The sequence below is a fragment of the Sus scrofa genome, chromosome 2 (assembly GCF_000003025.6).
Source record: "Sus scrofa isolate TJ Tabasco breed Duroc chromosome 2, Sscrofa11.1, whole genome shotgun sequence".
Lineage (NCBI taxonomy): Eukaryota > Metazoa > Chordata > Mammalia > Artiodactyla > Suidae > Sus > Sus scrofa.
The window spans coordinates 7,537,812-7,552,016 of NC_010444.4; the positions used below are offsets into that span (position 1 = coordinate 7,537,812).

General features: G+C 60.6%; 1 protein-coding gene across 1 annotated transcript in view; it reads left to right on the plus strand.

Moving 5' to 3' along the window:
• NRXN2 (neurexin 2) overlaps positions 1–14,205 on the plus strand; it is a 99,410-nt gene that overhangs the window by 83,041 nt on the left and 2,164 nt on the right. Inside the window, 2 exon segments of the mRNA XM_021082873.1 lie at positions 1,476–1,801; positions 3,665–3,743. Of these exon segments, the coding sequence (XP_020938532.1) occupies positions 1,476–1,801; positions 3,665–3,743 (405 nt within the window).

The window sequence follows — 14,205 nt, forward strand, 5'->3', positions numbered from 1 at the left end:
AAGCACAGGAAGAAACTCTGGACACAGCGGTCCTTGAGGGCCTCTCTGGGTCCGGTGTCCAGCTGCCACTCACTAGTTCCCAGCTTCCAGGGCCTCTGGCTCCCCCATCTGTGAGATAGTGACACTGCTCCAGGGCTGAGTGAGATGCTGGACAGTGGGAGGGCCAGAGGAGGAAGGGGCCTGAGCAGAGGGGCCCAGCAGACCCGGCTGTAGCTGGTCATTGGCCAGAGGTCAGACAGAAGGTTGGGTGCCCCAGAGGCCTCGGTGTCCCAGGGAACCCATGTTTCCAAAGCGAGTAGGGGTTTCACAAGTTGGACCGTCCTCAGCCCAGGTTTTGGGGGCAGGGCTTACAGGCACCTAACGCTAAACCAGATCTTTAACGAGGCACTAACCAGAGGCTAACAAGGGCTAAGCCAGGTCTTAAACCCCCAGCACCAGCAGCCGAAGGTCCAGGGGAGCAGGGGCCAGCTTAGTTCCTCTGCCCCCTCCCCAAATAAGCAACCTCAAAACCAAAGTTAAATCTAAACTTAAACATAATAAATATCTTTTCTAAAAACCAAACCAAAGCAACAAACTCAGAGGGTTAAACCGACCCCCAGATCCACTAAAACCAAACGGAACAGCCGAACCCCACCCAGGTGGGAATTCTGAGGTGTAACTGCTGAGTGAAGCGTGAAGTTGGAGCTGGAGTGGTTTTTTTTGGCTGTCAGCGAGCGAAGCAAGGTCCCTTTAACGTTTTCCATCTCTGGGCTCGCACGTCCTGGCCGGGAGGAAGGACTCTGTGCTCCGGGCCTGATCCCTGGCAGTGGCTGGGCCTTGGCGGGGAGGGGGCCAGAGGGGGCCTGGCCGGAGGTCAGAGGGCCTGGAGGTGGCGGGGAGGGCAGAGTGAGGTCCGCGCTGTGCTCCCAGCCTCATGCACGCCGGCCCCCGGCCCCCGCACGGTCCAGCCCTTGGTCTCACCTCCGTCCCTGCCCTGACACGCACTGACCACGCGGCCTGGCGGTCGCCTCCTCTGTCTCTGCCTCTTTGTCTCCTCTGTCTGCTGCTTCAGAGGGCTTCGTGGCTCGAGGCTGGACACCGGGTGTGGGAGGTTTGGGGAAGCAGAGAGGGCAGAGGGGATCAAATTGAGGGAAGGGAGAGAAGGGGGGGTGATGCCTCGGGAACAGGAGAGGAGGGGGACGGGAAGGCCCGGGGCATGAGCATGGTGGGGACAGGGGGGAGCTGGGCCCCCTTTCCCAGCCCATGTGTGCCCTGGGGACCCTCTCGCTCCGGGGTCCCACCCCCGCCCCCAGCCGGGCTGGGCCAGTGGCTGACAAGGACTTTCCCTTGGTGTCTGCCCCTTCCTCCCTCCCCACCCCTGCTGGTTTCCACCCCTCTTCCCGCCCCTTGCTCCCCTCCATTCTCCCCACCCCTTTCTGGTCTCCCGCCCGCCCGCCCGCCCGTGCCCCCTCTGTCGCCCCTCCCCCGTCCCCCAGGCCGCCAGCTGACCATCTTCAACAGCCAGGCTGCCATCAAGATCGGGGGCCGGGATCAGGGCCGCCCCTTCCAGGGCCAGGTGTCCGGCCTCTACTACAATGGGCTCAAGGTGCTGGCGCTGGCCGCCGAGAGCGACCCCAATGTGCGGACTGAGGGCCACCTGCGCCTGGTGGGGGAGGGGCCGTCCGTGCTGCTCAGTGCGGAGACCACGGCCACCACCCTGCTGGCCGACATGGCCACCACCATCATGGAGACCACCACCACCATGGCCACCACCACCACGCGCCGGGGCCGCTCCCCCACGCTGAGGGACAGCACCACCCAGGTGAGGGCCCCTCGGGCTGGTGGACAAGGGGCAGCGCTTCAGGCGGAGGAGGGGCCGAGGTCTGCAGAGCAACGGCGGTGCCCTGGGAGGGTCTGAGGGGGCGATGGTTCAGGAGGGCCTGGCAAGGTCTCCTTTCCCAAGCGGTTATCCCCTGGCGACCAGGGATGGTGTGTTGCTGAGGTGGCCCTTATTCCTAGGGGGGCCACTGCCATCTAAGGAGGAAGTCTGGGCTGGGGTGAAGGCAGAATGCACATGCCCTATGACAAAGGCCACACCTGGTGCTGTGTGGGCATCGAGGGGGGATGGAGGGAGCCATGATGGCATCGTTCTGGGCAGGGCCCAGAGGTGATAGCACTGGAGGGGCTAGTGGCTTACCCGGTGGTGGCAGCCCCTCTCCGGAGGCTGGTGGAGGCAGGAGCAGCCCCTGTCTGATGGCTGGCGTCCTTGCAGTGGGACTCGCTGCCCTCACAAGTCTTCTCTGTGAGACCTTGAGCAGACACCACCATGGAGCAGGCCTCAGTGTCCCCCGTGCCTTCCATGTGGGTCAGAGCTGCTGTCGGACCCTGCTTGGTCACCCTGCTCCCTCTGTCCGTGCTACTCCTGTCCCTGTGGCTGTGGGCCTCTGGGCCTGGAGGGACGTCTGTCCTTCTGGGCTGAGGGCAGGGCCTGGGGCAGCCGTGGGGTCGTGTCCGCCAGCCTCCTTCAGCCTCCGTGAGGCAAGGCTGGGCCCTCTGAGCTCCTATCCCCATCCCTGCCCGTCTGTGCTGCAGGGGGACTGGGACTCCCCGGCAAGAGGGACAAGCCTGACCCCCCTTCCCTCTGCCGTCACTGTAACTGCCGAGAAAGCTGAGGGGGCCTGAATGCCAGACCTTGCCCCAGGGACCAGGGAGCCCTGGGCAAAAGGCTGGGCTCTCTCCGTGTCCAGTGTCCGATGGCAAGAAGGGCTGTCCTGTCTCAGTGGGAGGCCGTGGGCAGACCATCAGGTTGGCGGGGGGGAGCTCTAGGGTCACGGCTGAGCTGGAGGGACCTCAGCAGGGGAGGCTGGTGCAGAGAGGCAGGGATGCAGAAGGAAATTAGTCTTCTGGGTCCCACCTGGCTGTCGGGTCTGAAGTTCAGGGGGTGGGAAAGAGGCCGGATGGGACCCTTTCACCTTTACCCCTGCCTCCTCCCATCCTTGGCCTTCAGCCTGGCCTTCTCTCAGAAGTTTCCAGACTCCCTTCCTGCTTGGATTCTGGGTTTCCCTTCTTGGGTTTCTTCCCTGGCACCCCCTGAGCATCACCCCCACCCCCCCGCCCCACTCACTCATCTTGGGGATTCTCTTTCTTTGCAATCAGGAGGAGAGAAAATGCTGACAAAGTCGACTCCCGTTGTCATGGGAACCGCAGCCCTAATTATTGTGTGCAGCCTGGTTCCCGGGCTCCAGGAAGGGGGTTGGGAGAGAGATGAGGGTGGTGGGGTGGTGAGGCTGGAGCCAAGGACCGGCCCCCCCCCAACCAGGTTCTGCTCCCCCTCTGCCCAGGCTGGCCTCCAGAGGCCCCTGTGGCTCATCTCCCTGATGCCCCTGGGCACCTCGCTCCTGCCCTGCAGCCCCAGGTCTGGTGCCCAATCTCCCCGCTTCCCAGAAGTAAAAGGCACAACGTGTGCTGTCTCATGATCCCCAAGAGCGCGGGAGCCTCTGCCAGGCAGGAGCTGTTCAGTCTCCCTTTGCACAGGGGACATGGAGGCCCAGGGTCACCCAGCAAGTGATGAGAGAGCCAGGGTGTGGGACCAGGGCTCGTCCCCTGTGCCGTGCCATACCTCAAGCAGGCTGTGGGGTCGCCCACCCACCCTGGAACCCTCTTTCCCACCCCCCTCTCACCCCAGAACACAGATGACCTCCTGGTGGCCTCGGCCGAGTGTCCGAGTGATGACGAGGACCTGGAGGAGTGTGAGCCCAGTACTGGTGAGTGCCTTTCCCCCCTCCCCTGCCCCGGGCCCACTGCGACGCTGATGGGAGGGGGGCGACTGTCCCTGCCACCTGGCCCAAGCCCGAGGGGCCTGCTGCCAGGCCTTCACTTTCCCTGATAGCCCCCCCCCCAACTACGGTGGCCCCAGGTCCCGCAGACGCCCTCTGGCGAGGCAGTTTCTGGCCTTTTGGGGCCCCAGCCCTCCAAGGTAGTGAGGTCCTTAGCTTGGGGAACTGAGGTTGAGGGACAAGGGATGCTGGAAGGGAAAGAGGGGGATGTTCCCTAGAAAGATGAGTAACTGCAGCTCCCAGGAGTCCTTCTGGGGCGGGGTGGGGAATGCAGGCCTAGAAATTACAATTCCCATCGGCTCTTGGGTCCAGAACTGCAACTGCCATGAGTCCCTGAGGCAGTCCTCTGGGTCGGTAGGGGAGGTCTCTGCTGCTTCCTGAACCCTCCTTGTTCCCAGTCTCGGGGAGGTGGCCAGACACCCTGCCAGGGCCAAGCTGGGGCAGTCGCTGCACACCACGTCGGGCAGTGCGCTGGGCGGGAGGTGCGCGGGGACACTGGGACCTGGGGTTGGGCCCAGATTTCTGGTGGGGGAGCTGTTATGGAGGAGGGCAGAGCTGGGAGGGAAGGCTTCCTGGGGTCATGTTCCTGGCCCCTGCTTGATCCTTCCAGCTTGAGAGAGGGGAGCAGCCCCAGAGAGAGAGAGGCCAGATTGGCCAAGCAGGGGTGGGCCTTGGGTGCCGACCGAGAAATGTAGGGTGTAGAGCGGCACAGTAGGTGCTTCCGACAGGTTGGGGGTGGCTGGGAGGAGCTGAGGGGAGGGAGGGTCTGGAGGAGCTAAGGTCCTGCTGCTGGAGGCTGCCAGCGGAAGTGGAGGGAGACTGGGTGTAGCCAGATTTCCCCCTGGGGTCCAGGACTTGGGGGTGGCCTGAGTGAACCCCTGGGAGCCTCATCCCTTGCTTGGGTTTCTGGAGACTTCTCCATTACTTTGCAATGTGTGGCACCTGGGCTGTGGGTACTGGACCGCTGGAGGTTGGGGCAGGTGCCTGCAGGAGTGGGAGCAGGGAGGGGATGGGGTCGCTGTGGCCTGGTCATATCCTGCAACTCTGGCCTGGGGGTGACCAGGGAGTCTGCCAGCCCCAGAGGAGGCACACGAGCTGAGGGTGGGCTGCAGCCATGGAAGGAGTGGGGGTAGAGCCAGAAGACCTGGGGCCTTGGGGCAGAGGCTTAGGTTCCAGAGGGCAAGGGCTGGGGGACTTCTGGGGTGCAGGCTCCAGCCGCCCTGTGTGTCCCCACTAGGCCAGAGCTGAGGGGTGGTCCTGGCAACCTTGGCCCTGAGGTCCTCGGGGGAGCCTCGGGCTGCTGGGCCTGGAAGGCTGCCTCATCCTCAGCCCGGGACCTGTGCTTTCTCTCCACTGCACAGAGGCCCCTCTGCTGGGTGGTCTCGGCTCAGGGGTGCCCCTCACACCCCGCCACTGCTTTGGGGGCTCTGAGAATCCGGCAGCTGCGACACAGCCCTCCCCTCCTCCACTTTTCTCCTCCAGTCACGGGCGGGGCTTCCTGTGGGTGGACACAGCGCCTCAAGCCCAGGCCTGCAGTGAGGGGCTATGGCCAGTGGCCCCTCAGGAGCCCTGGGCTGGGACTCTGGGGACAGAGGCTGTGGGGTCATGAGAAAAGGGCGCTGCTTGGCGCCACCACCTGTGTTTGCACACCCACACTTGGAATGGGACCTGCCGGATGGGAGGGGTCTCTGCTCTCCCTGGACCCCGCTGGTGGCCCTCACACAGCGACATGCAGCACACACTGGGCCATCCCGGGGCCACACACTGTCCCCCGAGGTTCTGTCCTTCCAGCCCCAGGCTGGGGTCTTGTCAGGGGCCCAGGGGTGACACCGAGTGTGTGCACAGGTGGGCCGGGCACTTTATAGGCTGTGTTGGGACCAGGGGGTGAGGAGGAGCTGAAGTGAGCAGGTCAGCTGCCCTCCCTCCACCAAGGGCCAAGTGCATGGGGGGCGCAGGGTGGAGGGGGGATGGAAGTTGGGAGATGGGGAGAGGTGAGTGGGCCAGGCCAGTAGCCAGCTTTAAAAGCAAGAGGGAGGGAGGGGAGGGTGCAGGCTTGAGCCGCCGGAGGCCGAGGACGGGACCCACAGACCCTCCCAAGACGTGCCTGGCACGCATTTGCTCCTCCCCAGGCCTCCTGCTCTGAAATGCTTAAGTTGGATTCTTATATGCTGGGAGGCCAGACAAGGACCAAGGTGACTCCAGGGTCCCTCAGGCTGATCTAGACCATGACACCCCTGACCAGGAGCGGGAGGGGACTCAGGCCAGAGCCCCTCTTGTGCCCCCCACCAGTGCAGGGAGACCTTTTCTCAAGCAGAGGCCTCGGGGCCCCTTGAGCTCCAAGGTCCGTGTTAGTGATGGAGGCAGCCTGGCTGGAGGCAGGAACTGCCCAGGGGCACACCCTCGGCTCTCTACACCCCCTCGTCTGCCAGATCCTTCCCGCCTGGGTCCAGGTATGACAGCTCAGGTAGTCCCTGAAACATTTCACGCCTTCCCTGGACCAGGGCTTGGGCACAGACCCAGTCCCGCGCTCCCTGCCCCCAGCTCAGTGAGGCCGCCATCTGTCAGTTATTTAACCTGGGTTGGCAGCCCAGCCAAAGCAGGGTATTGTGTTGATGGACGTGGTGTTTAAATTCTTCCAATTGGGCGTGCCCTCAGAGGGACACGCCCGCATAGTCACAGCGTGACCGCTCCCCCTCACTGTCTCCACCGGCCAGACCCACACCTTGTGTTACTGGCCTGGTCCCCCGCCCCCGAGGGATTTGAGTTTGCACCCCTTGAGACACGTCGGAAGTGCACATACAGAGCCACGGAGGGACCCAACTACAGGCACACACATGTCTGACCAGAGCCACACCCACATCCAGGCACATGTTGTCTACGGACCGACTGGCAAGCTCACGCGTGCCCATCTCCACAGGCACATGTATTCGTGTCCAGACCAAAAGAGACACACATGTTCAGAGCCCCAGAAGTTCGATACACACCAACGGACCTGTGCACACGTGCACAGTCTCACAGAGGCACACACGTGTGCCTCTTCAGGCATGTGCACAGAGCTCCACAGCTGGACAAGGACTCTCAGGAGCCTGCCTACTCAGCTCCGCAGCTTTCTCTTACACACGCACTCCCTTGCACAAGGATGCTCAGAGCTGCACATCTGTGCCCACACAGACCCACTGAAGGACACTCCTGCACACGCACCTCCATCGAGTGCATCACACGCACATGCTCAGAAGCACCAGCATATTTTAGACACTCATGAGACACATGCATGTTCAGGCCTGAGTGCGTGCAGCCAGGTGTGCCGACCCATCGAGGCCCACATGTGTGCGTGTCCTCAGACACCCAGAATCCTGCATCCACACACAACTCAGAGACATGCACACACATGTACAAATCCACCTGCATCACACACTCACACGTGTGCTCAGACACACAGACGTTTCAGCATCACAGGTGTGGGTGTTCCTGTTCAGAGCAGGCAGGTAGATGCCGTGTGCAGACCTACTGAGGTGCAGGCGCATGCGTGCACACATGGGTGCGTGAATTCGGGGACCTCTGTGCCCAGGATCACAGAGGTGCACGAGTGTCACAGTTCCAACCACGCACCCACTCGTGCTCAGACCCACAGTCGCCTGCATAGCTGTTCACATTCACTAAGACACACACGTCCTCAGTTTCCTGCCTATGTGCTCCTAAGGGGCACCGTGTGCCGAGCCACAAGGGCGCATTTGTGCCAGACCCAGGGGCCCAGGCACGGGCACACATTTCTTCAGACCCACAGACCTGCGCTCTCCCACACTGTCTGCAGAGAGGGACCCTGGGAGGACCCCTCAGCTCAGACACACGCACACGTGCTCAGACCCGTAGAGACAGGCACACTCGTATTCAGTCTCACAGTGGTGTACACACACACACACACACACACACACACACACACACGCACGCACAGAGTCAGGTCAGCGTTGGCCCACACGGGCGCTCACAGCTGCTGGTGCATCTACCCCTATGCTCAGAGGTACACACAGATACCTGCATATTCGTGGACCTCAGCCAATCACACATGTTCCGATGCTATAAAAGGTTTGCCTCCGTGTTCACCAGGTGGGCACACAGGCCCACAGGCATCCCCACACACGTGTGTGCCCAGATTCGCATAAGCCCACGTGTGCTCAGACCCCGGAAGCAGCCTCATGCACAAAGCCCAGCTGTGTGTGCCCCTTCTGAGGTGTTGCCCCCCCCACCCCCCAGGGCGCTCAGAGGCGCTCCCACGTGGAATTCCACAGACACAGACGTGTATGCTGAGACCCACACTTCCAGCTCAGAATCAGAGGCACAGATGTGTTCAGTTTCTAGCGTGTCGTAAGGTAACACTAGCTGTTGAAACAGATGACCTCTCAGCGCCTGCGCTGTAAGATGTAGGAGTTGATTTTTCTTTCACGGAAAGTTAGGAACACGGTTCCCCATCGTTGAGCGGCCCTTCTCTGAGCGCTGATCCAGGGCTGGTCTCTGCCCCCTTGAGGCGGCAAGACTTCACCTTGCCTTCCCCAGGAGTGGGAGAGGGGCACGGGCAGGGAGGGGCACAAGGGGGAGGGCTTTGTGGGCCAGGCCTGGGAGGGAGAGGTGGGCACGGCCCCTGCTGATTCCGGAGCAGGCCTCCGCGCGGCCTCGCCGTGCCCACAGGAGGAAGCAAGATCAGATTTGGTGACCAGCTAGCCGTGCATTTGCCTCAGTCTGGCCTTTGAGTCACCAGTGATGCTCTCCCCACTTCCTCCCACTCGCAGAGCACACCCACCCCTCCCCAGGGAGACACCCCAAAGCCCCGCCCCGTTAGGACAGTCTGCTGGAGCAGGTGAGGATGTCTGAGAGATGGACCTGCCCCATGGGGTCCGGACTTGGCTGCTGGGGACCTGCGTGTAGTCTGGATACTCATGAACTAAAAGGATAATTGGAAGTTCCCATGTGGCACAGCAGGTTAAGGATGTGGCATTGCCGAAGCTGGGGCACAGATTGCAACGGCAGCGCAGGTTCGATCCCTGGCCCAGGAACTTCCACATGCTGCAGTTGCTGCAAAAAAAAAGGGGGGGAGGTACTCGATCTTACTCCCCATACAGCCCAGCCCAGCACACACCCAGAATACAATGATGGGCCAGAGGCAACCACCATCCAAAGACCACCCCCGCATCCAAAGAGAAGGATGGAGGGCATCATGCAGCTTGTGGTTCCTAGTGTTGGGGAGACCCAGCCAGCAGGCAGCTCGAGGCTCTGCCGCCAGTAGTGGGGAAATTTCTCCCTTAAACCCTGCCTCTGCTGTCTGGGAGAAGCTACCCTCTCCGTTGTCTGGGGCCCCCGAGCTGCCCTCTGGCAGGTTCTTCCCAGTCCTTATCGCCATGGTCGTCTCTGGGTGGCCACTGGGAAAATGTCCTCCCTGCAGGCACTGTAGCCTTGAGAGCCCACTTCCTGCTCATGTGTATTTGGGCCCAAAGATTGTTTTAAGGCTCAAACAGTCAGCAGAACCCCATGCAGAGTTCTCTCCCAGACAGACTTCTCAAGCCCATTTATTTCCTTGTTTCTTTGCCCCCCTCCCTTATTTCAGTGGTGATCTTCTAGAGGATGTTTGAAACAATAGGGGGGAGGCCACGGGCCACTGTCCCTGAAAGCCGTTTCCAGCCTGCTCTCTTAAGATTTGGGGTATGGGAGCCGTGGCTCTTCTGACACTCACAGGCCCCGCATTTCTGGGCTCTTTCTGGTTCCTTCGCCTCTGTCACAAACCCACCAGTTCTCACCCGTCTTGTACTCTGTTACCAAATGCAGAAAGTAAAAGCCGGCATGTCACCCCAGTTTCCCTGGCACTTCTCCTTAGCGCCTCAGCCTCAGCAGGTGCGTGGCCTGCCCTCTAGATCATCACAAGCAATGGGTTGGTACCACATGTCCTGTTGCTGCATCTTTTCAGCCTCCACATCCATTTCCCTGGATTGCTACCTTAGTGCCACAGGTTTTTTGTTAATGTGACACTCATTTCTGGCTCAGTGTCTGGATTAGTTAAGGTGACATTTGTTTCTGTGACAGATAACCCCTGAATCTCAGGGGGGTCTTCAAGGGAAGCCTCCCACTAGATGCGGCCTTGCCTGGGTGCTTTGGGAATCCAGGCCCTTTCCCTCTGTGGCTCCTCCCTTTTCAACATGTGGTTCGCGAGCTCACTGGAAGGAGGAAAAAGAGTGTGGAGGATTGTACACAGCGGCTTTTATGGGCCGCTGCCCGCTGCTCACACCTGATTGCAAGGGATGCTGGGAAATGTGGTCTCCCTGCCCGAGCGAAGGTGTTCACGGCGGCATGCTCACACATTCTCAGCGACACATTCATGCATTCACACGTGTGCACACGAGCTCAGAGCCAGGCTCAGACACAGGCCCATCACACGCAGCCACAGGCTCACTCACATGCAAGTATGCCTGTTGACTCGCTGACACGCATGCTCACACACTCAGATCCATCGAACTTCAAGTGCACATATGCACGCATACTTAGAGACACGCGCCCAGATGCACAGAAACAGACCCCTGGAGGGGTGGTGCACGTGCATGCACACGGGATATGCCTCACCACCTCCGACCTTGGCTCCCCCCGGCGTTTGCCCTTGCTGTGCGGGTTTCCAGGTGGGGAGGGGCGGCGCCCTTCAGGCCCCTGCACGCAGTTGCTCAGATTGTTCTCTGCGGGAACAGGTGAGTAAGGGCTGAAATCCAGCCAGTGCTCTGCTTGCCAAGCAATGTGTCCTGGGCCTTGGAGCAGGGCTGTGTCCACCAGGAGGACAAAATGCCTTTTTCCACTTTTGCATAGAGATGCCGTTTGCCAAATCATGCACCCACAGGGCTGTGGCCACATGGAGGGTTTGCCGTTTTCCTAATCCACATGCAATGCCCTGTGGAGTGGCAACCTTTTTGCTGCCACGGCCTGGGCAGGGCACCCAGTGCTGGCGAATGAGGCCTCAGGCAGCTGCTGCTCAGTCTCTGCCGCACAGCCTCAGTTCTAGATGCTCCTTTGCGGGTGGGCACATCTTGCTTGGGGGGGGTACGGGGTTCTTGGATAGATTTCCAGTCAAGGGACTTCTGTGCCCTAAGGGCAGAGAGGGCCCAGCTTGCTGGACCAGCAGCGCCCAGAGGCAGGGGAGCTGGAGGAGGTGGATGCTCAGGAATGGCCTGTGTCTCTTTGGCCAGAATGGAATTCCCTTTAGTAAGCCGGACTGACATGCACTGAAATTCAATTTAGGAAGCAGAAGGTGGGTGGCGTCTCTGATAATTCCCCTGTGAGTATTTCCTGCATGCTGCAGCCGCCTAAAGTGGGGGAGGGGAGGGAGGCTGTCTATTGTCATTATCAGACACCCATGGGCACCCCTCCCAACGTGCATGCTTGGTGCAGAGCTGGATCCAGGGTCCCAGGCCCGAGTCTTCGTGTGTCTGGACCCCTTGGGCTTTTGCTGTGAGGAACCTGAGGGTTCCTCCCCTCCTCCAGGTCCCCCTAATTCCTCAAGGGGGCAGGCTTGCCTGACCCTTCCTGGACCAATGTTTGACCACAGGAAATGCCAGCACCCTACTTTGTGTGTGACTTGGCTGCCCCAGAGCTCAGGTCAGCTGGAGGAGGATCGTGGCGCGGGGTCTCCGTAGCGTGTTATCTTGTGGAGAGTGCGAGGGGTGTGGGGCCCAGGGAGGAAGCGGTGTGGGAGGTGGAGGCTGCGTTCAGGGCCACGAGAAGGGGGCACCAAGGGGCGGTTGTGGCAGTGTGGGGATGTGGGGGAGGGCGTGACACCCTCAGGAGATGCTGTCAGAAACTTGGGTGCAGGGGAGAACCCCCAGAGAAGCTGGGGATGCAGGGATGAGGCTAAGACCCAGATGTGGAGGCCAGGAAGTGGCTGGGGTTGAAGGGCAGGGTGAGAGGTCAACATGACCAGGCTTGGGAGGGCTCTGGGGCGGGGGCAGGGGGAGCGGAGGGTGGCCCAAGGGACCCTGCGGGCCTGTGTGTCCTAAGGACCTAAAGAACCAGTGAGTTGGGGCGGATGGCTGTGAGTGGGCTCAGGCTGGGCAGATTTGTCTGTGGTTCAAGGCTGAAGCCCCCCCATGCCCTCATCTAGCAGGGGTAGGGCTGAGCCAGAGAGTAGAGCACCAAGGGCTGTGCCCCGATCGGCCCCTCTTGCGCCTGAGGTGTCCCCAGCAAGGGCCCCCTGGTCCTCTGCCCTGAGCCTGGCATTCTGCTGGAGCTCTAGCTCTACTAGCTGGCCGAGGCCCACAACCTGGAGCCCAAGGTTTCCAGGAGCTCCTGATGGCCCAGTCTAAGGAGGAAGGTGGAGGGGCTGTGGGGGAGCTGGGCCCACGGAGGAGAGCCCCTGCCAGGCTGAACCCTCAGCAGTGCCTGCTGTCTGGGGGGCCAGGGGACAATGCGTAATCAGAAGCCAGGTGCTCTGGCCCCTGAGAGCGGATCCCAGTCCTTTCCCCTGGATACCTAGCCTGGCCTGGCTCCGAGGAAATGCCTGATGAATATTCTTCCCCTAATGAAAACACAGTGAGCCCTGGCTCTGTGCAGGCCTGGTTCTGGGTACTAGAGAGACAGACTGATGGGCCTTGGGCCTTCCCTGGCAGTGAGGCCAAACCTGTGCCTCCAGGACAGAGTAGGGATGCAGTGTCCAGGCACCCAAGGCAGGGAGGAGCCTCTGGAGGTCTACCTGGAAGAGGAGGTGTTTGGCTGGATTCGAAGATGAGTGACATATTCACGGGGTTAGGTGTTCCAAACAGAAGGCAAAGGTCAGGAGGGGCAGGTGGTGGTGGTGGTGGTGGTGGTGTGTGGTGAGGACCCCAGAGGTGTCCAGGGCCATGCAGGAAAGGGAGCCCTGCCATGACTGGGCTCAGATGCCGCCACTCAAAGGGCTGCCAGCCGCCTCTGGAGACCTGCCAGCTGAATTTGCTGCTCGCCCAGGGCCCAGGTTGCTGGGCCATCCTTGGTGGGTCTAGGGCTCAGGTGGGGGTGGGAGGATAGACCGTGTTCATCCAGGCTGGAAGTCCATGGCAGCCAGGCCTTGGCCTCACCCTGGACCTGGAGCCCAACACTCTCATGTTATAGATGAGGAAACTGAGGCCCAGAAAGTGAAAGAAACTTGCCCACAGTCACAGTTCAGTCAGGAACTAATGATAGAAGGGGTCTCAGCCTCTCAGGTTAAAATCCAAGCCAAGAGTCAACCGCCTAGCAGATCCTGAGGGGACAGGAGGACGAGTCAGACCTTCTGGGGCTCCTTGTGAGGCTTGGCCCTTCTCTGGCCTCTAAGAGCCACAGAAGGGACTGGATAGTCCATTGGTTACATAGCCTGCCACTGACACCTGGCAGACCCTGGAAGTGCTGCCCACCCCAGGCCTTAGCATCCTGCTCCATAAAAAGTCTGGGTTGGACAGTCCCAGCTCCACGAAACATGATTCTCTGCTCTTGGCTCGAAGAGTTTTCCAGTGTGGCTGAGTTCCTGGAGGGCCAGGGGCCCTGAGGCTTCCCTATCTGGGGTGCAGATGAACCCCTGCCCAGGGGGAGATGGGAGCCTGGTGGGAAGAGTAGCTTGAGAGCTCAGCCAGGTCGTGAGTTCAGTAGCAAGATCTTGGCTGCAGCTGGCTAGTGTGGCCAAGGACAGCTCTGCCAAGTTGCTGGAGCTTGTGATCTGAAGGATCAACAGAGGTGTTTAAACAGCAGTGCAGAGATCGGAACGCTTTGGGTGGGGGAGGCAGAGAAGAGGTGCCAAGGTGTGGTGGTGACACGTGGCTGGCCCGGCTGCACTGGGGCAGAGGGATCTGGCAGTGGAACCTTGGGATGCTTCCATGGAGGGGATAGGGAGACTTGTGATGTCATCTGCGAAGGTCACACCCTGCAGATGGACCAGGGAGAAGCACTCAGATGGGGGCAGGGCCTGGACTGTGCTGGAGGGAGAGCCAGAGAGGAAGCCTGCATCCTCCACCAGGCCCAGAGCCTCCCCATAAGAGGAGAGGGCCCTCCTACCCACCACCTAGACCTTAGACCAATGGAGTTGCAGTGCTTTGATTTGAGGGGGGCCCAGGGGGCTGATGGGAGTTGTAGTTGTTGACCCAGGGGCTAAAGGGAATTGTGGTCCATACCCCTGTAAGGGCTAATGGGAGTTGTAGTTCTCACTCTTTGGGGCTGGTGGGAGTTGCAATTTTGGCCCAGGGGACCCCAGTTATCAGACCTAGGGAGTGAGGAGATTCCCCCCGCCCCCCAATCCCAAAAGCCTTCCCCAGTAGTTCTCCTGGGCCCTATATTAGCAAGTGCATCCTTCCCAGATGGCTGTGTGTGTATTTTCTTTTCTTTTTTTGCTTTCTTCTTCTTTCCGTTGTTTTATTATTGTTTT